Genomic DNA, 25,206 nt, shown 5'->3' on the forward strand with positions numbered 1-25,206 from the left:
GGAAAATTAGGGTAATTATCCTTCCTTATTTCCAATTGTAAATGTTCAGGCCTGCCCTAACAGTTACGTGCCGGTGGACCATAAGTATAAATATTTAAACCCAAATCGGAAAATGGCAGCAATTCAAATCTTTTTTTTTTTGTCATCTGTGCTCTGGCAGTATGTGAAAAAAACTGCCAGTAGGTGATTGGATTGAAAAGATGTTCCTTCTTTAGTTCCTTTTTCTTGTGTGCTGTACAGAATATGCTACCCGGGCTTCTGCCTAATCGAAGCCAATTAGTTTCGCTGCGTGCCGCCTGGCCGCTGATAACTCTCTCAGCACATTTACATTAGAAGGTGGCGCCGGAAATTTTAAATCGAGCTCCTGTTCCAAGAAGGTCGAATAAATCTTGCTTTTTTTCCCTGATGCATTCAGTAGCGTTTCTATTTTTTGTCTTTTTTTCCGTGCCAATACAATTGACAAGCGCGTGGTTTTAAAGACATAATGATGTTGGCATACGGCCCGTGTTGGACTCCAATTCTTGCTTTAATTTCCTCGAATAAAAAAACACAGTGACAGTTTTAATTCCAAGTTGAAATTGTTTTGGAGGGGGCGTAGCGTCCATTTAGTGAATTTATAAGGGTTTTTGCAGTTACAAATGGACACGGGATTTAACACAATCACAAAAAAAACAAAGCTTTGCTTGAGCCGAACAATACAATCATTTTGCAAAAGCACCTCGCAAATTCGCGCTGCGGTTATTGCTGGTGTACAGCTTCGTGGATTTTAAATGTAAGTGTTTTAATGTCATTGATATCAACGTGAGGCGGCACAACGGATTAGTGGTTGGCGTGTCCGCTGCACAGTTCTGAGGACATGGGTTCAAATCCAGCTACCAGCCTCCTTGTGCGGGGTTTGCATGTTCTACCTGTGTTGCGTGGGTTTTTTTCCGGTTTTCTCCTCTATTCCAAAAACATGAATGTCAGGTTGATTGGCTGGTTCAAATTGTCCCTAGGTGTGAATGAGGGAGTGAGTTGTCGTCTCTGTGTGCCCTGCAACTGACTGGCTGCCCACTGCCCGAAGATAGCTGAGATAGGCTCCAGCGACCCCGTGACCCTACTGAGGATAAGCGGCGCAGAAAATGGATGGATGGATGATATCCCCTTATCGTGCAGCAGAGAGCACAGAGCAAATGCTATCATGGGTTCAGGTTAAGGAGGGCTTTATGTGTTCGGTGTGCATGACTGTCTGTGATAGACTGGTTTATGCTGTCAGTCAATGTGTCCACCCAAAACAAAACTGCAGAGCACAGCTACAGACAGTATTTTAGCAGGTCATCAAATTGAAAAGAAATTCATTAATAGAAAACAGACTCTGAGGAAAGTTAAAAGAGCAGAAAGAAATGGCGATCACCAGTGGGTGCCCCATAAATTCTTATCATGTCTGGTGAGAGACTGAGCCTGGCCTATTGTTGCTCAGCTACGTGACAACTCTCACAAGCTACCCCTGCCAAGCCTGTACCTCACCAACCCTAAATCCATTACCCATGAAACGGATAACCTGGAGCTACAACTCAAGGGAAACAGCTACATTCGGGAGACCTGGCTCAAATAGAGAACACCCAATGCTAGCTCTAAATCGCTTTCTTACACTGTAAAGAGAAACCCTCAATTTTTGTTGTACTTCTGTATAATGACTATTAAGACCACTCATTTAACGACAATTCTGTGTTTTGAGGTTTTATTTGTAGATCTACTGTTGTTGTTTTGTTAGGGTTAGGGTTAGTCAAATACACTCACTCACTTCTTTCCTCATGGTGAGGTTTTGAGTTGTTCCTTGCCCGCATGTTGGTTTAAGATCAGGAAATTGTGTCATTGTAATCCTGTGCAGTCCTTTGAGACATTTTTGTGATTAAGGGCTATATAAATAAATTTGACTTGACTTGACTTGACTCAGTAAGGACGTCATTTCAAGGTAAGTTTGACCCTTGGGGGCTTTTAAAAAGGGACATTGCTACTTGGCAGATTTTCACACTTGGCGAGTGACAGGTGTCCAGCCAATGATCAATAGGGTTAACTTGAGCTACGCAGACAAATATAGCATTGACACTGTATACAGAAGCTCCCCTACTTACAAACATTTGACAAACGGTAGATACGAACATTTTTTTCGGGACGTCAAAAAATACTTGGACATTGCTGTGAGTTTGATTTTGTATTGTGCACCTTTTTACGAGTACAGGACAGTACTGTAGTGCTTCTTTGCGCCGCTACCGGCGTGTGGCGCTGTGAGAACTCACCCAGCATACACCCCGAAGAAGAAATACGGCCTCCTCTTCCTAGTTAGTGTGTAAACATACTATTTTGTATCTCCAGCGCGCTAAGAACTTTGATATTATTATTGTTTAATATCTTGTGAATCCATTCAATATGGTTGGTGTAAAGTGTAAAGGAGAGGCGAGCCGTGTCTTTTGAGATGAAAATGGAATAGGAAAGCTTGATGCGGTTGAGAAAATGGTTGGATTGCCTTTTTTGGCCACTTTTTACTACAGAGTAGGAAGTTGCATAACTAGTGAAGCTCATCTTCCAAAAGTAAGTTAAACTTAACTTTATTGATCCTTATGGTGCATATCATTTTATGATTTTTTTATTTTTAAGTACAAAACAATACAGGTTACCTATACAAGCCTTAAACATAGATTCCATACAAAATATAGCACAAATTCAACTTACGAATGATCGTCTGGAAATTATCTTGTTCGTAAGTAGGGGAGCGTCTGTATTGCCCAGCCTACACACGCCTTTCACACAAACAGCTTAGCAAGCTAACAACAGTGCGGCTGCGGAGTTAAGAGATGCAAACACGGACCTCCTATTGCGAAGCGAACGGACACATCCAGTCACCAAACCAAAGTAACAAACAAATGTGGTTCATTTAAGATGGAGTGGCTGTCGGAGTATGTGCAAATCTAAAACCAAATGCTCAAATTGGGTGATTTATTTTGTCTCCTCTGTAAAACATGCATCGAAGCCGAGTGAATTTTAAAAGGGAAACATTTGGAATGAATGGAAGATGGACTAACCGAAATGTCACATTCAGCTTAATAGTCTTTTGAAAGTTTAGAAATGAACAAAGACTCAACATGGGACAACGAATAATATAAAATATACGAATTTGATTAATTCAAAATGTAAAATTTAAGAAAAAAATGAGTAGTTAGATATTTTACTTGAAATTGCAAAGACCCAGCACTGCTGAGCTATTTTCAGAGCAGGTCCACGGGCACCTCAGGTGTCCTGAGGAGACACACTGGTGCCCGCAGAACCATATTGCAGACCCCTGATTTAAAGCTTTAAAATGTGATACTGGTGTATGGCCACAGCGTACACACCTGAAGTTGCTCACAATGGTTCTCACTGAACGTGTGTTTTCTCTGAGACATGAAAAATCTGAGGGAAATAGATCACTTAAAACTGATTAATGGATGATTATGGTTTTCAACTGCGATGCCAAGGTCAAACCCCTCATTTACATAGTTTTACTATCCAAATGATTTTATTCTCTTGCGCTGTGAATGGCTGACAACCGGCGCAGTTTACCAAGCCTCTTGCTCAAAAGTCAGTTAGCATCGGTGATCCGCACTGAGTGGTAATAAAAGGATGCATGGATGATTCTTAATCTGCTCCTCTTTGCTTCATGTTCTTTTGCCCTATTCATAAGCAGGCTTTGGGAATAATGGAATACATTTAACGGCATTACGTCATTAGGATTAAAAAAAATGTATTTGTATTCCTGACAATTACAGGAAAAAATATGGAATGCAAATACAGGTACACTTGTAAATGGTCTGAATCTATAAAGCAATTTTTAAGTCAATGAAGATCTCCCAAAGAGCTTTACAATGTGCTTCACACTTTTCCCTTTTACACACTAACTAAAGAATAGCAGCATCAGCCATGCAAGACAACTACCAGCTATCGGGGGCTTTAGGGATTCAGTGTCTTGCCCAAGGACACTTCGAAATATAACGTGGAGGAGCCGGGAATCAAAACCTGCGACCTCTTGATCCCAAGACGAGCGCTTTACCTCCTGGGCTAATGCCGCCCCAATGACTTTGCAGACTTATAATCTTATTTAAATGCGAATCTGCCGATGGCCAATATGTGTCATAGACACTTAAAAGACAGAGGGTTAAACATGAGAAGCGTTTTACTTTAGTCTGTATTGTATTTCTCCATCAATTTAGACTCGTTCTAGCTAATTGGTGTGAGCCTGCAGTTTTGTGAGGGCAGCACAGTCAAGCACTTGTAATGTGTACAGGGACATTGAGTAAATATGACAGATTTCTTTATTTGCAGTGAATTGGTGTCCAAAATCACTATAGGTTCACTGTTTTACTTAGCCAGGTAAATTTGAATATTAACCCCTTAACTTTCTAACAGTTCGCCGGAAGGCTGCTGGACTGTTGATAAACAAATACATTTCAAAATGGGGTCATCAGAAAAACATCATGATCAGTCTAAATAGCAGACAAAAATAACGTGCGCAAGGCAATAGGTGATTCATTTTTATACATGATTTTCACTCGCAAATGTGCACAATCATTGATTTGACTTCTGGAAAGAGAAGTCAAATGTTTACAACTCTTTCACAATGGCTAAAAGATGGCCAGAGTAAAATACAAAGTTGCAAACGTTTTAGTGTAGTAAAGGTAGTCGTCTCCAATTGGCCACTTTTGGAAACACCCTAAACCTGTACTTGGAAAAATATGTAAAATACAATGTTTGGTTTTTCACACTGTGATCAAATTTGACAAGGTACAAGGTAGGGCTTCGAGCTATTGTCATCCCTCTGTCTTTCCAGTGTCTGTGTTTGAAAATGTGACAAATTGCTTATAGATTTAAACAAAATTAGAATCAGAAGTCATTAAATGTACCTGTAATTTGATTATGTCTTTTTTCTTCTACCTATGATGCCAGTGTTCATTTTACCTCTTAAAAGTGATGGGTCCCGGGGACTCGCATGCTCAAAAATCTAGAGATCTATGGGTCCCCAATATTTTGTGTGCTCCATGCCCTTACAAACTGTCGTATTTTCCCTTACATATGTTTATTTATGTAGTTTAACATGTCATATTGTACATGTGTTTCCTTATATCATATATATTGTTAATGAACATTTTGTTGTGAGACACTGAGTTGCTAAACATGAATGGAGATGATCAGGAAGTCAGGGACAGACAATCAGGATACAGGTGAGGACAGGACAGACGGGAGCCAGAGCCAAATAGTGCTTGCCTTGCGTAGGCGGAGGTTCGCTGACGGACTGACAAGGAGTGAATGGAGTACTGAGTTTAAATAGGAGGGGAACCAATCAGGCAACGAGCAACAGCTAGCGCCAAACGAGCGGACACGGGTGAGGGCAATGGGTAATCGTGACAAAAATAGTCTGTGGTTTGCAATAATCTGTGGTCCATGCAGCCCTTTGGTACTTTTTGTGATTAAGGGCTATACAAATAAACATGACTTGACTACTTTAATTTTTTTCTTATCCAAGCAAAGATTAATCATGCATGTGGGCTTTTTTTAGACAGACAGTTAACTGCTGGCTGGGTTCATTATAGAGTTCAGTATCTGTCACTGATTATTTCACATTGATTTAGCTTTTCTCATTCGACAAATCTGACATTTTATGGACTACGAGTTTAACCTACCCCGCCAGTCTGATATGTATTCGCTACAATATTTGCGTTTCCGTGTCGCCGTGCCTATCAAAAGAAAATAAATAAATCTGCCTTTACGCCTGTAAGGCGGAGGTACTCCGTAAATGTCACCGTGAGTGTCTTATCCGCTACTGCAAATGTCACTTCGGCTGTGTCACCAAGATCAACTGCAAACCAAAACGGTTAATGGAAGGTGCTGGAAGCATGTAGTAATTTCTATAGTAGGACTCGACTCTCATTCACCATTTGCAATCGAGAGAAGCAGTTGCATGGGCGCAATCTCATGAGAACCGACTCGGGAGATGTTGTAAATATTTGCACTTGCAAAGAACATCACGTTCAGTTACAAAATAATGGAAAACACGGTGTGCTGTTTTTAAATTCTGCTAGTTCAGAGTATTACAGATGAAAGAGAGATACTGACTACGTCGCTTCCATCAAAAAGGGTCATATATCAAAATTGGCTGTGCAGCATTGCGAGCAATTAACTGCATTCCTAACATTCCTGGCATACCAAAGTGATGATGTTGACACATCTCTAACATTCCTGGAATTAATTGATGCGTTATGAGTGATTTACGACAGTATGAATTATGAGTGATTCATGACTGTATGGGTAATGAGTGAACCACTAGACCACCGGTGATATAGATGACGTTCGGAAAGGCATTTGATTTCATCTCATTATCACAGTATGTTGACACATGTTCACAGTACTAGAGACAAATGTTAGACAATGGAGAAAACAGAGAGTCGCCCTTATAGATATAAATGAACACAAAAAAAGCCCAACTAGGAAAAGAACTCGTTGGTGTATCTGATAAATCGAACTATGTTGGTATTATGTTTATAGTTTACGTTGTCAACAAATGATTTGAATAACGGCCGCATGTATTTAACAATGTTTGTCACTTACAATAGTTTGAGCTGAGAAAAAGTAAAACAAAATTTTGTACCGATTTTAAATAAAAAAATAGAGGTGAGTGTTGTATACGGTTGCAAACAAACCAGACACTGAGGAAAGTTAAAAGAGCGGAAAGAAATGGTCATCACCAGTGGGTGCTCCATATATTCTTATCATGTCCGGTGAGAGACTCACCCGGCGTCAGGTTAAAAGGTACTAGGAGTGTCGCAGGTCCGGCCGACTGTTATTCTAACACTTTGCAAGTCATACTTTTTTACTTTGACAAAGATCAGTATAAAACAGAGGTCGGGAACCTATTTTGATAAATAAACAGACTATTATTCCCAATTATTCCCAATATGTAAGTTAGCCCTCCCCTTTCGATTGACACCTTTTCCATGATGAAGATCTGTTCAAGCTAGTTTTATACTTGCACGAAGCGCGTAGTTAAATTAAACTTGAGTCTTCTTAGACCTAAACACATACAGTCCATTCACGTGTCCCACTCTCACCTTTAATGGCAGCCGTTAGAAAAAATCCAGAAATTGAGAATTGGAAATTATTGTTGATTGGAAAGGCTTTGATGATCTGATTGAATGGTGCTTTAAAAATTAATTAAATACATACATACATACATACATACATACATACATACATACATACATACATACATACATACATACATACATACATACATACATACATACATACATACATACATACATACACACATACAGACACACAGACATACAGACATACAGACATACAGACAGACAGACAAGCAGGCAGGCAGGCAGGCAGGCAGACAGACAGATAGAAATAAGATGTTACTCCAGTAACTCTGTACCTATAACAATAATAATAATAATAATACATTGTACTCCGGAGCGCCTTTCAGGACACCCAAAATCGCTGTAGATATGGTAAAAAACAATAATATAGCAAAAATAAAACAAGAAAAACAAGCAAGTAATAATTAGCAAATAAAACACACTCATGAGCCGTCCCTTCTCCAGTATTCCTTATTTTCCTAATGCTGAAGTTTTTGAGTTTTTCCTTGGCTTCATGTAGGTTTTAGATCAGGTGTAATAATAGTTTGTAGTTTGCAATAGCCTTTTGTCTGTGCAGCCCTTTGAGACTTATTGTGATTAAGGGCTATACAAATAAACATGACTTGACTTGAGTTAAAAGGGGCGGTATGTGAGGCAGATGATCAAGAAAAGGCAACTCTTAACCACCCAGCCACACGTAATCCTGTTAATATTAATAATAATAACAAGGTTAAACTATTCATTTGGTATACAATGGTTCTAATCTTTAAATATCATTCAGACCCCATTTCCTTCCTCTCTGTAACTTGGAAAAAAATGCCATCCTGGAAACTTACTTCTAAAAAATGCACATGCAAGCTAACTTTACCTTGCAAAAAAACACATCAGGTGAAAATGCTAGACTTGCAATACAGCAAACCCCCTTGGCACATCCCCTCATATCAAATATTATGACTGTCAGGTGTCAACTCTCTCGCGCAGGTGATATTGGCTTTGGAATGATATGAAATGTTCCATTTGAAGCTTTTGTGGACAGCAGTGTGAAAGTGAGTTTTTCTGCGTATCGCTAACCCCAACCCTACACCCCTTTCTCATCACCTCAGTAATGCCCTCCTGTTGATTCATGATGAATTGCAATCAGGCCTCATCCTGGATAGCTCATCAGCATTTTCATTGAGGCTCTAAAGAGCTTCTCGCCAGTCTGCACTGCATACGGCGGCCATCCAGCCAAGCCACTCGACTTGATGTCGACATGACTGTCGGGGTGTGAAATGATGTTCCTTGTGGCTTTTGGCCGGGTGCCTTCAAAACACCTGCGCCGTCCTTTTGATTTAAAGCAGGGAACTCAAACTCACGGCCTGCGTTTTGGCCCCTGCCATAATCAGTGTTGGGTCTATTACTAAAAAGAATTAATGAGTTACTTTTTAGATTACTGACAACAAAATGTAGAGCGTTATTCCGGACTACAGTATTCCGGATATAGTATGCAGTTTACAGTAATACTTCCCTAATTTGCTCTTCGGTTATCGCATGTTCACTGCTTCATGGATTTTAAATGGAATTGTCTTTAATATAATTGGTATCAACCTGTTGTGCATTGTATTCTACAGCAGAAAGCATGAGGATTTTGTGTGTTGGGATTACCGTATTTTTACGACTATATGGTCGCAGGGCACACAGGGACAGACAGCTCACTCGCTCATTCACACCTCGGGACAATTTGGACCGTTCAATTAACCTGACTAACATGTTTTTGGAATGTGGGAGGAAACCGCAGTGCCTTGAGGAAACCCACACAAGCACGGGGAGAACATGCAAACTCAGCACAGTAAGGTTGGATCTCACGACCTCAGAACTGTGCCGTACACGCGCTAACCACTGCGCCGCCGTGCCGCCTCGTGACACAGTATATAATTTGAAGTTCCAGATTTGGCTACAACGTTATATTCATTTTTATGTTCCTAACTCTTTATTATGTCAAGTAGTGTGACTTTCCTTTTCCCTTAGAACATATAAAAGCCTTTATTCTTTTCAAAAGCTGACCGTGCGCCTTATATATGGATCAATATTGAGTCGCAAGGTCTCGCAACTAAGGCAAGCAGCCGCCGACTAGATTTTCCCCCGGAGGCAAAGTAGTCCGCGGTGTATGCTGGGATATATATATATATATATATATATATATATATATATATATATATATATATATATATATATATATATATATATATATATATATATATATATATATATATATATTTATACTGGCGTTTCATTTCCTAACCAATGTGTCAATCATCATTTGAATCGGTCACTATTGGCTTAAGTTATCCGGAGGTAAAGGATGCGGGTCCTTTTTAGCATTTACAAGCTCGCATAGGCTATAGTGGGGCAAAACTAACCCTGCAATTGGCCAAAAAAGATGAATGTGAATCACATGTTAGACTGCTCCACGGCATAGAGAAAACCTTTTTCATTAGTCTGTATTTGTAAACAGGAATTATAGGGCTAAAGACAGCTAGCAACAAGCAACATCCATCGATGCAGATGCTTCTCAGCTGATTTTTTTCTCTTATGTGTGGGCATTATTGCGTGTTTTGGAGTGTGTAAATAGTTTACACGGTTGGATTTACTGCACTCACGTCTGTAAGAAGACCATGGTTGCGTATTATTATTGAACGTGATGGCTGCAAGACGACTTTGGTGTGCTACCGGCTTTATATTTTCCCAGTATCTTGTTTCAGACTGATCTTGATATTTCTGTGATGAGTATTTTTAAATTCAATTTCATTCTATTCAAAGTGTTTATTGTCATATGCACAGTAAAGAACACAGTTTCCCTGCACAATTAAATTCTTACTTTGATGTCCACACTGTTGTCAGCGAAAAATAAAATAGAAATTAAGAAGTTTGGCATTACTTGAATCCCAAGAGTTTAACCTTCCTAATGATATGTTGGATGACGCATTTGCGTGATTAGTGACATCGTACAGACACTGTGTCTGTATGTGTCTGAGACACGTATTAGCTTCTTTGCGAGCCGTTGGAATGTTAAGGGGTTAATAAGTTTGACTGAACTATCTGAGTGTTTAGTTGACGTTCTCACTGCAGCGCCTTATATTCCGGTGCACCTCATGTCGCGAAAATATGTGACAAAAAAGATGTTTGGGGGGTGCGCCTCATAACCCGGTGCATCTTGTAGTCATGAAAATAAGGTATATTGAGCAATACTTTTTTCTGTGTGGTGGTCGGGGCTTCGGTGCCAATTCTAAAACATCATGATGGCAACGACTAAATTATAATTCGGCGACTAATTACAGCTTTTACTTTGATTCATCATTTACTTTTCGGAAAAACCTCTCACTTTTAGCCTTATGTTCTTGACATTAAACTTTTACATATTCCTGTTGTCGTCTTTCACAAACTTTTTAAATATTTGTTCTGAATCAAAACTAAACATGTTGCTAATCTTTCAAAAAACCTCAGGGGTCGTCGACAGATTTATCAAATATAAAAACAACAGTTGCAGTCCTACATACTTTTGAGCAACAGTGACAAACATTTGTCGCCAAATATGAATCAGTGTGATGACAAAAAAATAGGTATTAAGAGTAATGCAGATAACCTATCACTGTTTCCGAAGAAGGTTTTCTTCCACCCTTGGATGATCTTGATTTAATATTTGTTAGTATTAGTATTTGTTTTCACAGTGCGTTACTTTTCCTTGTATTTTATCTTATTTTAGTTTAGTGATTGATAGAAGGTTTTGGTTTTTAGTAATTGCTAGTGATTTCCCAAAATATAGGCTACTGATAACGCCTGAATAATACCAGCTTCTTTCATTTAGTAATCATCTAGTTGGGATTACTTTATCAAGGAAATTTAGGTCTTGTGCCTGTTGAAAATTAAAGATTACTGATAGGACCAAGAGAAAATATTGCTTCCTTTATCTGATCATATTGGAATATTGATCCCTGTGAGCTTTTCAGTAGGTTCAATTAGGTTCACTAAAATATATGCATCATTTAAAAAAATGTCAACAATCGATAAATCCCATCGCAGGCTTGTAGCTTATTTTTTCAATTCGGACCCTTTATCCATTTGACTTGAATACACCTTTACAAGCCGATAACTGAAGTAGTAGGGTTTTAAGTATTCAAGAATTTTACAAAGTCATTTGTGTTCTTCAATTTCAGCTTCACCTGCTGGATATGCCTCACGTATCTCGAGGTTGAAGCAACTCCATGATGACTTCCATGCACCCGTGCAGCAGTACGACAAGATAACATGGATCGGTATTAATCGCTTGGCATGGCAACAGCACACTTAAGGCGATTGGGGACAATAGTTCATTTTCTATGATTGACAGCCAGCATGTCCAGAATGCAATTCAGCGCTTGTCTAATGAAATATAGGACCTCACATCAGGGAACCGAGGGACCTGTGTGACAGGCTTGCCCATGACAACAGAATTCTGAACTGTATGAAAGCACTAATTAGTAAATGTATTGTCTTTGCAGACACTCCTGATGAAGGTGCTTTGTTTAGTGCACAAAGACAAATCATTGGTAAATCATTCCAGAGGGACAGTAAGAGGTGGCTAAAAATAGCTAGATTGGCATGATGAAGTAGCAGAACTGCAGAAGTGGAGCTATTTTTGTGGCCTTAATGACTGTTTCAATTCCTTTTTTTTTGTATATTGTTCTCCCACTCCTGTATTTATAGGAAATGCTGTATTAGCACCCCCTAGTGGTAAAAATAAGAATTATTGTTCTTGACTTCATTTGAAAAGAGATAAGTACAATGTTATCCTTCCGATAGCCATGTAAGGGGGCAGCCATTTTGCTGCTTGCTGTCAACAGAAAATGGCATCCGGTTTGGGCCCTGAATAATCATAGCTCTGCTTCAGGAAGCAGCTTAACTGTGATTGGTTGGCAAATGTGATGTCATTTTTGGTTGATAATGGCAGTGAGCAGAAAATTGGCTACCTACTGAGATCTATATAAATAACTTTCATTCATTAAAAAACAAGATTCATTTGAACAATATGCAACATGCATTAAAAAAAAAATACTTGAAGGCCGAGAAACTCATTTTACATACATGAGGCTCACCTAGATGGTACTGAGATGATTGTCGGCCATCTTGCTACTAACATGGACCTTCAAAAATCCAAAAATCTTATGAAAAGCGTGCCAAAAAATATCCAAAGAAAGTTGGGAGTGATTTAGTCACTTGGAGTTTCTGTAGTCTGTATTCTTTCTTGTGCTAATTAGCATTCATTTTTAGTTGCACTGCACAATACGGGGAAATCTAGTGGTCAAATAAGACTTACAGTCCCTTTAAATAATGCAACACAAACAAGGATCCTGGAGGCGCCTGGGCATAATGTTACAAGCGCTGGACACCAGGCTCCAATTTTTAATGTATTTATCTATGTTGAATGCTTTTTAGCTCTCATTTTCAGTTGCAATGCACAATTCAGTGACATCTAGTGGTCAAATAATACTCACTGTCCCTTTAAAAACCGCAACTTAAACAAGGATCCTGGAGACCCCTTTGCATGATGGTACATGTGCTGGACTCCCGGCACCAGTTTTCATTTATTTATGTTGAGTGCTTTTTAGCACTAATTTTCAGTTACACTGCACAATACAGTGACATCTAGGGGTCAAATAATACTCACTGTCCCTGTTGGGACAAGTGGAAGAGTTTTAAATAACCTCTATCATGTTTTAAAGTATTTTTACAAATATTTAATAAAATTCCCCAAGAAAAAAATACTTTTTATTTAGGTGAAAAACAAATTTGAGTCATTCATGGTTGACTGCCCTCGTTGGGCTTCGTAATACAGGGACATTTAGTGATCAAATATTACAGTGTCCCTTAAAGTCCTCTTTGGTGCTAAAAATTTGAAACCATCACTAACACGAAACCAGATGTGAGGTCAGCTGATCAGCTAAATCCCCTTCATGCAGCCAGGTTTCATTTGCAGTTTAAGTCCTGCTACAACCGGTCACATTTTGGCCTACTCAAATAGAATCGAGTAAGCTGGGTGATGCTGAATTGGCCTTTTAAGAGTTAAAATTACTCAGAGTCCTCCTCTTATTATGTTTTGGTTTGTTTGTTTGTTTGTTTGTTTGTTTGTTTGCTTTCAAAATCTTAGTATCGACTTATTGTAAGTATTCATTTATGAAAATCAGAATCAAGTTAATTGGCATTATACACAGGCGGCATGGCAGCTGGGTGGTCCAGGGTTCAATTCCAGCTACTTCAGCCTCCCTGTGTAGAGTTTACATGTTCTCCCTGTGTCCGAGTGGGCTTCCTTTGAGAACTCTGTTTTCCTTTCGTGTTCTAAAAACATGCATGTCAGTCCAAATTGTCCCTTGGTGTGAATGAGAGAGTGGGGCTACAGCGACCTCAGTGAGAACAAGCGGCGCAGAAAACAAAAGGATGGATGCACATTATAACTATCCATCTATCCATTATCTGAACCGCTTATTCTCAGTTGGGTCCTGGGGGTGCTGGAGCCCATCCCTGCTATATTCGGGCAGTGGACACCCAGAACCGGTTGCCAGCCTTTTGCAGGGCACACAGACACAGGGGACACTCACTCATTTACACCTCGGGACAATTTGGACCGGCCAATTAACCTGACATGCATGCTTGGTGAAACCCACGCAAGCATGGAGAACATGCAAACTCCACACACGAAGGTTTGATCTCATGTCCTCAGAAGTGTGCCGCACACGCAATAACCACTGCGCCACCGTGCTGCCCCCTGACACAGTATATAATTTGAAATTCCAGATTTGGCTACAACGTTATATTCATTTTTATGTTCCTAACTCTTCATTATGTCAACCAGTGTGTCCTTCCTCTTCTCATAGAACTTCTCTAAACTTGAAAGCCAAAACTCACATGTTTCCGTGTCAATTACAAACCCACGTCCTTTACACTGTGCAGTTTAATTCCAATGATATTAAGAATTGTTTTCAGTACAATCTTAAACAGTTTAATCAAACTAAACAACTTATTAAATATAATTCCATGTCATACCTCATGAGAGGAAAAAATGTCTATAAAAAGAAAAAAAAGTAATCTGTTGTAGAATTAGAATTCAAATTATCTTTATTGTCATCATTTATATCAACGTTGTAACCAACAATATTAGACATGGCATTCCAGGGTATACATCGAAATACATTGAAGAGAAAAATGATAAAGACAATCAGGATAAGCAAGCAGAATAAAAAAATGAAGAAGAACAACGGACAACTACGGAGACTGAGAGTGAGAAAAAAGCACCCTATTTCTTCCCTTTTTTTAAACCAGATAGAAAAAAGAGGGGAAAAATATGTTTTGAAGTGAGTAAAAAATAAATATGTATGCTATAGACCTGAAAATACGTAAGATACATTTTTTAAACTTCCAAAATAGAGATGCAACATTGGGGGAGAATGCGAGTACTTCGTCAGATGTTATCTTATGGTACATTCATAGATTTTTTTACAGCACTTTGGGTAGTATTTTAGTGTCTCTTTGACCTGTTGCCCTCTGGTAGGTACTACAGTTGCCTTAAAACAAGGACAAACAAGCTCAGAGACAGCTTCTTTCAAGGGCTATAACCACCCTAAACGAGCCCACAAAACTGTGAAAACATACCTTGCGACTTACATCCATCCATCCATCCATTATCTGCACTGCTTATGTTCAGTAGGGTAGCAAAGGTGCTGGAGCCAATCCCAGCCGTCTTCGGGCAGTTGGCAGGGGACACCATGAACTGGTTGCCAACCAGTCGCAGACCTTGCGACTTTTTTAGAGATATTTGTTGCTGCTAAGTGTTATTGCACTTATTTTCCTTGCACTATTGTTACAAACGCACTATTCTGTTTCATTGCCCTCATTTTATGACTTGAGCCAGTCTCTAAGCACTACTGTAAATATTTTGCCGATTTATCCTGACAGTCTTTCATAATTTTCTCTTTAAAGACTTTATTACTTGTTTGCCCTGGACTGCCGTGTCTAATCTTATTGCATACAATGTCTCACAACGTATATATAAACGACAATAAAGACAATTCAATTCAAAAGTGCCTTATTAATATATTTGGAACAAGAGGGCATCAAAATATGGTCTTGAGGCAACCTCTGTTGGACCAAAGTGCTTCTACAAGTTTATCGTTGGATCAAGAGGAAATTGAATGCACTCTCTTTTTTGCATTGCTGAGTGCTGCATAAATTACGTGACACAACGAGTCGATGAAACTTGTCTCTAACGCTTTTAATAACTGATTTTTTCAATTCGTTGTTGCAGCCCTAATATGTTACCATCTACTTATATGGATGAAAGCTAGTTACTCGACTGGTCAGTGGAAGAAAGCAAAGATACTGAAAAATAGCATGCTGTTTTTCAAAAAATAAAATTGGGCAATTTTGTATCCGACAAGTTGTCCCCATATTTTATGTGTTTTTTGGTAATTTCAAATTGTATATGCTGTGTAGCCATTTTTGTACAGCAAAAAAATTACGATAAAATCAATGTTTGCTACACCAATCTCATTTTACCAATTTTGGCTGCAATCCAGATCGTCTCGGTCACTGGTAGCAGACGACAACAACGTCATCGTAATTTGCTAATGTCTTTCCAGTACTGTACAGACACCGCCCTTCTTACGAACGAGATTCCGGACGATGGTTTGTAGGTTCATTTGTTCGTAAGTTGCTTCAGTGCAATATTTTGTATGTTTAAGGTTTATATAAGTATGTTTAAGGCTTGTATAAGTAACCTGTATCGTTTTGTACTAAAAGAAAATAAACATTTTGTAAAATAGTATGCTCTATAAAGATGAATGAGGTTGGGTTTAACTTACTTTTGTAAGATGGGCTTCAAGAGTTAGGCGACTTCATCCTCAGTGGTAAAAAGTGGCCAAAAAAAAGCAATCTGGCCGTTTTCTCTCCCGCATCAGGCTTTCTTACTCCACTTTTATTTCAAAAGAAACGGCTTGCCTCTTCTTTACACCTTACACCAATCATATTTAATGAATGCTAAACAAGATACTAAACAATACAAATGTCGAAGTTCTCAGCGCGGTGGAGAGACAGTATAGAATGTTTACACACAAACTAGGAAGAGGAAGTGGATTTCTTCTTCGGGGTGGATGCTTGGTGACCTCTCACAGTCCTACACGCCGGTAGCAATGGAAAGAAGCACTACAGTACTGTCCTGTACTCTGAAAAATGTGCACACAAGACAAAATCTAACTTACAGCAATGTCCAAGTATTTGTCGACATCCCGAAAAAAAAAGTTTGTATCTACCGTTTACGTAAGTCGAATTGTCGTAAGTAGGGGAGAGTCTGTATAGCAAATGTTATCCTCCATCAAGCATTTATTTTTAACGTTAATTGTTCTGCTGGATTCATAGGAGGGGATTCGAGGGAATTTCAACGGTTCTTGGCGTATTAGTCGCAATTCAAGATGCGGCTAACATAACGGGTGGAGTCAGCTCAATCATTCGGCGGTGATAGCCCGAATTAAGTTCAATTAAGTAGTATTGCTCCGCCTTCTTCTATCTAATGCTGACAGTGAGAAAGTTCTCAGCTATGTGAAGACAGTAAGTACATACTATAGGAGGACAATAGAATGCATTCAACTAAATTTAGACCGTTTCTGTTACAGACTCAAATGATCGGCAGAACGGAGTCTACAAAATCCTGCACGCCTACGTTTAATATACACAAAATTTACTGCAAGTGGGGAAAGAATTGGCAGGTGTGCAATCGCGTAAAATGAGGAAATAATTAAGAAGGATGCTTAACCAGCCCGCTTTGGGGGGTTCTAAGGCACCACTAAATTCAATCCAAGCAGCCCTCGCTGAGAATATAAAAAGTTATATATTTAAAACTCTCTTTTTCCTAATAATGGACAGGGTAGCCTTAATTATGATAAAAAAAAACTTTAGATTAAAAAAAGGAATACAAAACAACACACATTGTAGCAAATATTCCACTGCCTTGAAATGGTTCAGTCCATTTGATTCCTACTATTGCTCTCGCCCCCTTCCTCGCTCCTTTTTGGCTCGGCTAGTGTCACTTGCGGCATAGTCTGTGGAGCGTCTGGTGTATTAGGGTGATAGTATGTTTTATAGTTGAACAACTGATTTACCATACAATACCAAGACTGTATTTATAGCTCAGAGGTAAAGTGCTCGTCTTGAGATCAAGAGGTCGCAGGTTCGATTCCGGCCTTCTCTGTGGTATATGCCGAAGTGTCCTTGGGCAAGACAATGAATCCCTAATGCCCCCTTGCATGGCTGACGCTGCTATCGATTAGTTAGTTTGTAAAAGGGAAAAGTGTGAAGCACATTGTAAAGCGATTTGGGAGGTCGTCAGTGACTTGAAAAACACTATATAAATGCAGACCATTTACATTTATCATCAGCAGGTTTTGGCCCTTATTTTAGCTGCATTGAATCAAATGCCACAATGCTCAGCCTAGCTTAATTGTTGCGTGTTTGAGAGCACAAATGGGAAGTAACACTCCTGAACAGTGTCGGATGATCACAAATCACTCAGAGTGGTATTTCAAAATAAAATAAAAACCTAACCAGACAGACACTATGGGTGCTCAGCAGCCCCAAATCTCTGAATTTAAAACCACCCCTGATTTTAGTTGTTTATTTAGTAAATAAAATAAACTTGTATACACGAATTATCATAGTTTTGTTCTCCATTATTATCTCGCTGTGAGTAAATAGGTGACTCGTTGAGTTTGCATTGTTTTCAATCATTGCTAAGGGGAGCAAATGGCTCAGGTTAAGAGGTATGCAATTGCCGAAGGGTCATTTAAGAAGGTCCGCGGCAAACTGATAAACCCAGCCACACTAGTTGAAAAGCACAGCTTTTTAAGTTTAAAAAACACATATATTTGGATGAGGTTCCTGACCTTTTGGCCGCGCGCCTCTCGGCGTAAGCGCCGTGGAGATGTTTCCGCAGCTCCTATTCGAAACGTCCCCGCCACCGTCCACGAAAACCTTCACCGTGGCACAATCTCCGGACGTCTCGTTCGGCGCGATCAAATCCATATTTTTTTCAAATAACTAACACGGAGTGGGAAAAGTTATTTGTGCCCTCCAAATTCAAAGAGTTCCTGCAGCGCGCGCTTGCACCCGTGAGGTTCTTGCCAAGTTCCTGCATTCGGAGGAACAAATATATATTTCTTTGCAGTTACTTATGGGCAAAATGAGAGGAGAGCCTTGCAAACTGCTACGTTGTCGCCAAATGGATCTTGCAGAGGGCGAGAGACGTTTACTTATAGTGAGAGGAGAGAGAAGGAGGGGTGTGCGTCTTTCCCATGTGGCAATTTGACGCAAGCTTCCATTTGGTTTCAGAAAATCCAGTGCTCCTATAAAGGAAAGCTACTTCAATGATTTATGATAATATACGGCGGGATTTCTTATTTAACTCGGTCCAGATGTGTTGCGTGTAGTTAGATAGACTCAACAGCTGCCCATGCTCGAACTGGTATTTCATGCACTTTAGAGCCTCTTTGTGGCCGTAAGCCGTTACTGCGTCTAGTATTAAAACAGAAGTACAGTATAAATACTGCAAGTTATTGGATCTGATACTTTTTATGTCTAGTGAGACTTACAAATAAATGAACCTATAACTTATTCATCATTTGTTTAGCAGTGTTATATACTGTATAATAGTCAAGTCAAGTTTTACCTTAACTTATAAATGAAGTATGCACAATTCCTTTTAACGTATTCAATGCCAGACATTTCTCTTAAATGGATAGAGGATTAGCAGATACCAGACAATTTTTGCCATGTTGACTCATTTTTGAAGGCATTGACCAGCCGGCTGAGATGTTATGGACCGCTTGAAAATGTTTACAAATTACCTACAGTGAAAAAAATAAGCATTTAAACACCCTGCTATTTTGCTATTTCTCCCACTCAGCAATCATGGAGGGGTCTGAAATTTTCATCATAGGCGCATGTCTGCTGTGAGAGAGATAAACTAAAAAGAAAATCCAGAAATCACAATGCATGATTGTCGACGATCTATTTGTGTTATATAGCTGAAAATAAGTATTTGAACACCTGAAAAAATGAATGTTCATATTTGGTACAGTAGCTTTTGTTTGCAATTACAGAGGTCAAACGTTTCCTATAGTCTTTCACCAGGTTAGCACTCAATGCAGGAGGGATTTTGGCCCACTCCTCCACACAGATCTTCTCTAGATCAGTCAGGTTTCTGGGCCATCGCTGAGAAACACAGAGTTTGAGCTTCCTCCAAAGATTTTTGATTGGGTTCAGATCAGGAAATTTGCTAAGAATTGCTAGAACTTTTATATGCTTCTTACGGAGCCACTCCTTTGTTTTCCTGTTTGTCTGTTCCGGGTTGTTGTCTTGTTCAAAAGAAAGACCCAGCCATGACCCATCTTCAATGGTCTGACTGAGGGAAGGAGGTTGTTCCCCAAAATCTCACAATGCACGGCCCCCAGTCATCCTCTCTTTAATGCAGTGCATTTGTCCTGTCCCATGTGCAGAAAAACACCCCCAAAGTACCCCTATGCTTCAGAGTACGGATGGTGTTCTTCGGATTATACACTTCATTCTTCTTCCTCCAAACACGCTTAGTGGATTATGACCAAAAAGTTATATTTTGGTATCACCTGACCACAAGAACTTTTTCCCATGACTCCTCTGTATCATCCGAATGGTTATATGCAAACTTAAGGCGGGCCCTGACATGTGCTGGTCCAAGCAGGGCAACCTTTCGTGCCACGCATTATTTCAAATCATGACGTCTTAGTGTATTACTTACAGTAACCCTGGAAACAGTTGTCCCAGCTTTTTTCAGGTCATTAACCAATTCCTATTGTGTATTTCTTAGCTGATTCCTCACCTTTCTTAGAATCATTGAGACCCCACGAGGTGATATCATGCATTGGGCTCCACTCCGATTGAGATTGACCGACAACCACAAGGTGTCTTTGGAAAGCTCTTTGGTTTTCACCATGTTACAAGTTCAAGTCTTACTGATTGTATGGGGTGGATAGGTGTCTTTATGCAGCTAACGACCTCAAACAGGTACATCTGATTTAGGATGATACATGGAGTTCAGTTAGACTTCTAATGGGCGGACTAACGGGTTTTTTAGGGTCAGAATTCTAGATGATACTCAGGGGTTCCAATACTCATTTGCAGCTGTATCACACATACAAATTGTTAAAAAAAATCATGCATTGCGATTTCTGGATTTTTGTTTTTAGTTTATCTCTGTCAAGGTGGACATGTATCTACGATGGAAATTACAGACCCCTTCATGACTTTTAGGTGGGAGAATAGCAAAATAGCAGGGTGTTCAAATACTGATTTTCTTCACTGTATGTTGCTAGCCTTTTACTGTTGTTTAGTGAACAACCGTCGAGAATTGCCAAGTTTCTTGAATATGCTCGTTTCCAAGAAAACGTCTAAGAAAAAACGTCCTTTTGTTAAAAGATGCAGAACTTTCGCTTCGGTGCTTTCTATAAACAAAAGGGTACTTTGCTTGAAAAATAACATATTAGAATAACACTGAACTTATGCATGAACAATGGTTGAACTTTGCTAGAATCTTTCAGAGCCTGATATTTCCGCTGACGTGATCACACGATTGCAGTTACTCAAGGGCTGCGCACACTGTCAATTGCTGAATAGAGAAAGCAAAGTAACAAAAGGAAGTGGGGGCTACACGATGTGTGGACAAAACGTCATTCCTGCTACGTATTTGTGATTTATCATACTGAATTCATTCCCAGAGGCTTGATACCTACTTAGCAGCATATGTTATGGCACTGAGTGAGTTAAATAAAATCATCAATAGATACATAATTCTCTATGGTAAAGAAAAGTCCATGCAATGAGAAAGAAATTCCTGGATGGCTTGACCTGCTGTTATTTTGCCAATTCAATGACTAGTTATCTTGCCCTAGGCTGAGGGATGCACCGAATCAGAATTTTTGGCAATGGAATTGCGTGTCTCACTGCATCTGCAGATGCAGACAAATTGTATTAATAATATAGATAATATAATGTGAACATTTATCAGTTTTAAAAGAGAAAGTCACAAAATTGGGAAGTTAAACGAGAAAAAACGTTTGCACTAAATTAATGTAACCTGTAAAAGACCACACTAGTGTTTTTTTATGTTTCTCCTTTTTTGTGTAATTAAAACTACATCATTTTGAATTTATTCGAATAACGTGGTGACAAAGAGCTACTTTTTAGTGCGGCTTTTTAAAGGGGATGCAGATTGGGTAGCATAATTGAGATGCATCTTTGACACTGATAAGTGTAAAGTTTAGTCGACACTCAAAATAAAGAGAGAAGACATCAATGGATTTTGAATTTGCATAGGGAACTGTGAAGCCTAAACCTCCAAATCACTAACCTGTTCTAAAGAACCTCTCCTGAGCCTGTTTTTTTAAATCAAAACTCCTAGGTTACAAAAACAGACACCTAAAGGGTGTATAGTAGCATAATAGTCAAAATAATGAACCGGCATCCTATGCAATGTCCTTTGCACTTGGATCCTATAGCTTAAGGCAGGTTAAATTCAATACGTTTTAAGACTTTTTAATGCCTTTTGAAATCAAATTTAGGACCAAGTTGACCAAAACACCCACGATTGAAAAAAACAAAACCAGAAGTGGGTAGTAACATTTACGCCGTTACATTTACTTGAGTAAGTTTTGGGACATTTTTTACTTCTCTGAGTATTTTTAAATCCCTATACTTTTACTTTTACTTGAGTAAATTTGTGGAGAAAAAAACAGTACTTTTACTCCGCTACATTACTACGTTACTTTGTTAATTAATAAATCCCCTCCACGTAAGTACGCCTTTGTCTGTCTTTGCTAAGGCGCATCTATTTTGACGCAGAATTTCGGCAGGCTCTCTTCCATGTTTAACCAATTAAACGTAGCAGCCTTGTCTCGTGACCCTACTCAACTTCAGAGGTGGTAAAAATTGTTTACGGCTGAAACAGATTAAAAATTTATCTTTTTGTTAATTGGTAGGACTTTGATAATGTGATGATCTGATTGATTGTTTTAAAAAAGTCAACAAACGTTGCTACAAATACTCAGTACTTGAGTAATATTTCACCGAGTACTTTTTTACTTTTACCCAAGTACAGGGAGTGCAGAATTATTAGGCAAGTTGTATTTTTGAGGATTAATTTTATTATTGAACAACAACCATGTTCTTAATGAACCCAAAAGTCTCATTAATATCAAAGCTGAATATTTTGGAAGTTGGAGTGGGGCTTTTTTAGTTTTAGCTATTTTAGGAGGATATCTGTGTGTGCAGGTGACTATTACTGTGCATAATTATTAGGCAACTTAACAAAAAACAAATGTATACCCATTTCAATTATTTATTTTCATCAGGGAAACCAATATAACAGCTCAACATTCACAAATATACATTTCTGACATTCAAAAACAAAACAAAAACAAATCAGTGACCAATATAGCCACCTTTCTTTGCAAGGACACTCAAAAGCCTGCCATCCATGGATTCTGTCAGTGCTTTGATCTGTTCACGATCAACATTGCGTGCAGCAGCAACCACAGCCTCCCAGACACTGTTCAGAGAGGTGTACTGTTTTCCCTCCTTGTAAATCTCACATTTGATGAGGGACCACAGGTTCTCTATGGGGTTCAGATCAGGTGAACAAGGAGGCCATGTCATTAGTTTTTCTTCTTTTAGACCCTTTCTTGCCAGCCACGCTGTGGAGTACTTGGATGCGTGTGATGGAGCGTTGTCCTGCATGAAAATCATGTTTTTCTTGAAGGATGCGGACTTCTTCCTGTACCACTGCTTGAAGAAGGTGTCTTCCAGAAACTGGCAGTAGGACTGGGAGTTGAGCTTGAGTCCATCCTCAACCCGAAAAGGCCCCACAAGCTCATCTTTGATGATACCAGCCCATACCAGTACCCCACCTCCACCTTGCTGGCGTCTGAGGCGGACTGGAGCTCTCTGCCCTTTACCGATCCAGCCACGGGCCCATCCATCTGGCCCATCAAGACTCACTCTCATTTCATCAGTCCATAAAACCTTAGAAAAATCCGTCTTGAGATTTTTCTTGGCCCAGTCTTGACGTTTCAGCTTGTGTGTCTTGTTCAGTGGTGGTCGTTTTTCAGCCTTTCTTACCTTGGCCATGTCTCTGAGTATTGCACACCTTGTGCTTTTGGGCACTCCAGTGATGTTGCAGCTCTGAAATATGGCAAAACTGGTGGCAAGTGGCATCTTGGCAGCTGTACGCTTGACTTTTCTCAGTTCACGGGCAGTTATTTTGCGCCTTGGTTTTTCTACACGCTTCTTGCGACCCTGTTGACTATTTTGAATGTAACGCTTGATTGTTCGATGATCACGCTTCAGAAGCTTGGCAATTTTAAGAGTGCTGCATCCCTCTGCAAGATATCTCACTATTTTTGACTTTTCAGAGCCTGTCAAGTCCCTCTTCTGACCCATTTTGCCAAAGGAAAGGAAGTTGCCTAATAATTATGCACACCTGATATAGGGTGTTGATGTCATTAGACCACACCCCTTCTCATTACAGAGATGCACATCACCTGATATGCTTAATTGGTAGTAGGCTTTCGAGCCTATACAGCTTGGAGTAAGACAACATGCATAAAGAGGATGATGTGGTCAAAATACTCATTTGCCTAATAATTCTGTACTCCCTGTATTTGGATGACTACCTTTACTTGAGTAACATTTTTGGCTACCCCACCTGACATCTGAACAAAACCGAAAAAACAAATATTTCTTACACAAAATACAACGTACCTCATACGCATTACCTAGCACTGTTTTTAGCCACTTGTCATTAAACGTATACTTTCCCATGGCCCGAAGTAAAATTCTCTATCCCAAGTTGCAATGTGTATTGTGCGTAGACCTATAACATGCATCTGCTTTAAAAGGCCCGACTGAAACCACATCACTGTATTTATAGTTCTGTTATTGTGGTTAACAATGTTGCCACGAAAGTAAATTATTAAAAAAGACAATTGATAAATGTTGAAAATTATTTTTAGTTCAAACAAATATTAATTCTATTAATATGTTTACATTTTTAAGACTTTCCAAAATTGAATTTAAGACATTTTAATGCTTATTGGGGCCTCATTTTAAGAATAATTAATTCGATGCCTTTCAAGACCTTTCTAGGCTCCGCGGGAACCTTATCTGCAAGTGTCCAATATTAGAAACAGAATAGAGTTATATAATTTGAAAATTCCATATTTAAAAAAATTTTTTTATTAAAATGTTTATGTATCCAACTTGTCAATAGTGTATCCTTCCTTTCCCCTTTTTGACTTCTCTAAAAGCAAAACTTTCATTTAATCAATACATTTTTCAGTGTCAATCAAGACCAACCTGCTTTACTCTGTCTAGTTTTATTCACAAGATATGATGAAGCGTACATACTGGCCCTGACCTGGCTGAGGTTGTGTACTGTTGTGATATAACTGCATTAATGCCAGTGTGCTTCCTGCTTTGGCCATGCATGCTCATGCAATCGTATCGACTGAACAAAAGCACCATTTGTTATATACCTTGATTATTAATATACAGTGCCTTGTATGAGTATTGGCCCCCAAGAACGCTTTGACATATATCAGGCTTCAAACCTATAGATAACAAACTCAAAATACTTTCTAAAAATCAACAAGAAGTGAGACACAATCTTAAAAATAAACCAAATGTATTCAATATTTTATGTTGCGCTAACATATACAAAATTTAAAAGTAGACAATGCTAAAATATTGGCCCCAGTTTAAGTTAATAATTCGTACCACCTTCTTCTGCTGTGATTCCAGCCATGTTTTGCACATCTTGAAACAGAAATGAGTTACAATTGTTCATTGCAAAACAGCTTAAGTCCCTTATTAATTATTGGTGATGATTTGTGCACAGTATTTTTCAGATCTTTCACGAATTCTCCATAGGACCAAGGTCTAGACTTTGGCTTTTAAACAATTC

The 25,206-nt window shown here is 39.1% G+C and overlaps 1 protein-coding gene across 2 annotated transcripts in view; it reads right to left on the bottom strand.

Moving 5' to 3' along the window:
* cckbrb (cholecystokinin B receptor b) overlaps positions 1 to 18,555 on the bottom strand; it is a 50,602-nt gene extending 32,047 nt beyond the window's left edge. For both annotated transcript variants that reach the window (XM_088352677.1, XM_088352675.1), the window contains exon 1: positions 18,101 to 18,555. In XM_088352677.1, the coding sequence (XP_088208803.1) occupies positions 18,101 to 18,239 (139 nt within the window). In that variant the 5' untranslated portion in view covers positions 18,240 to 18,555. The remainder of the gene's footprint in view (positions 1 to 18,100) is intronic.
* Between the last annotated feature and the right edge of the window lie 6,651 nt (positions 18,556 to 25,206).

Source organism: Urocampus carinirostris, chromosome 14 (genome assembly GCF_059441175.1).
Source record: "Urocampus carinirostris isolate Australia breed hairy pipefish chromosome 14, RoL_Ucar_1.0, whole genome shotgun sequence".
NCBI lineage: Eukaryota > Metazoa > Chordata > Actinopteri > Syngnathiformes > Syngnathidae > Urocampus > Urocampus carinirostris.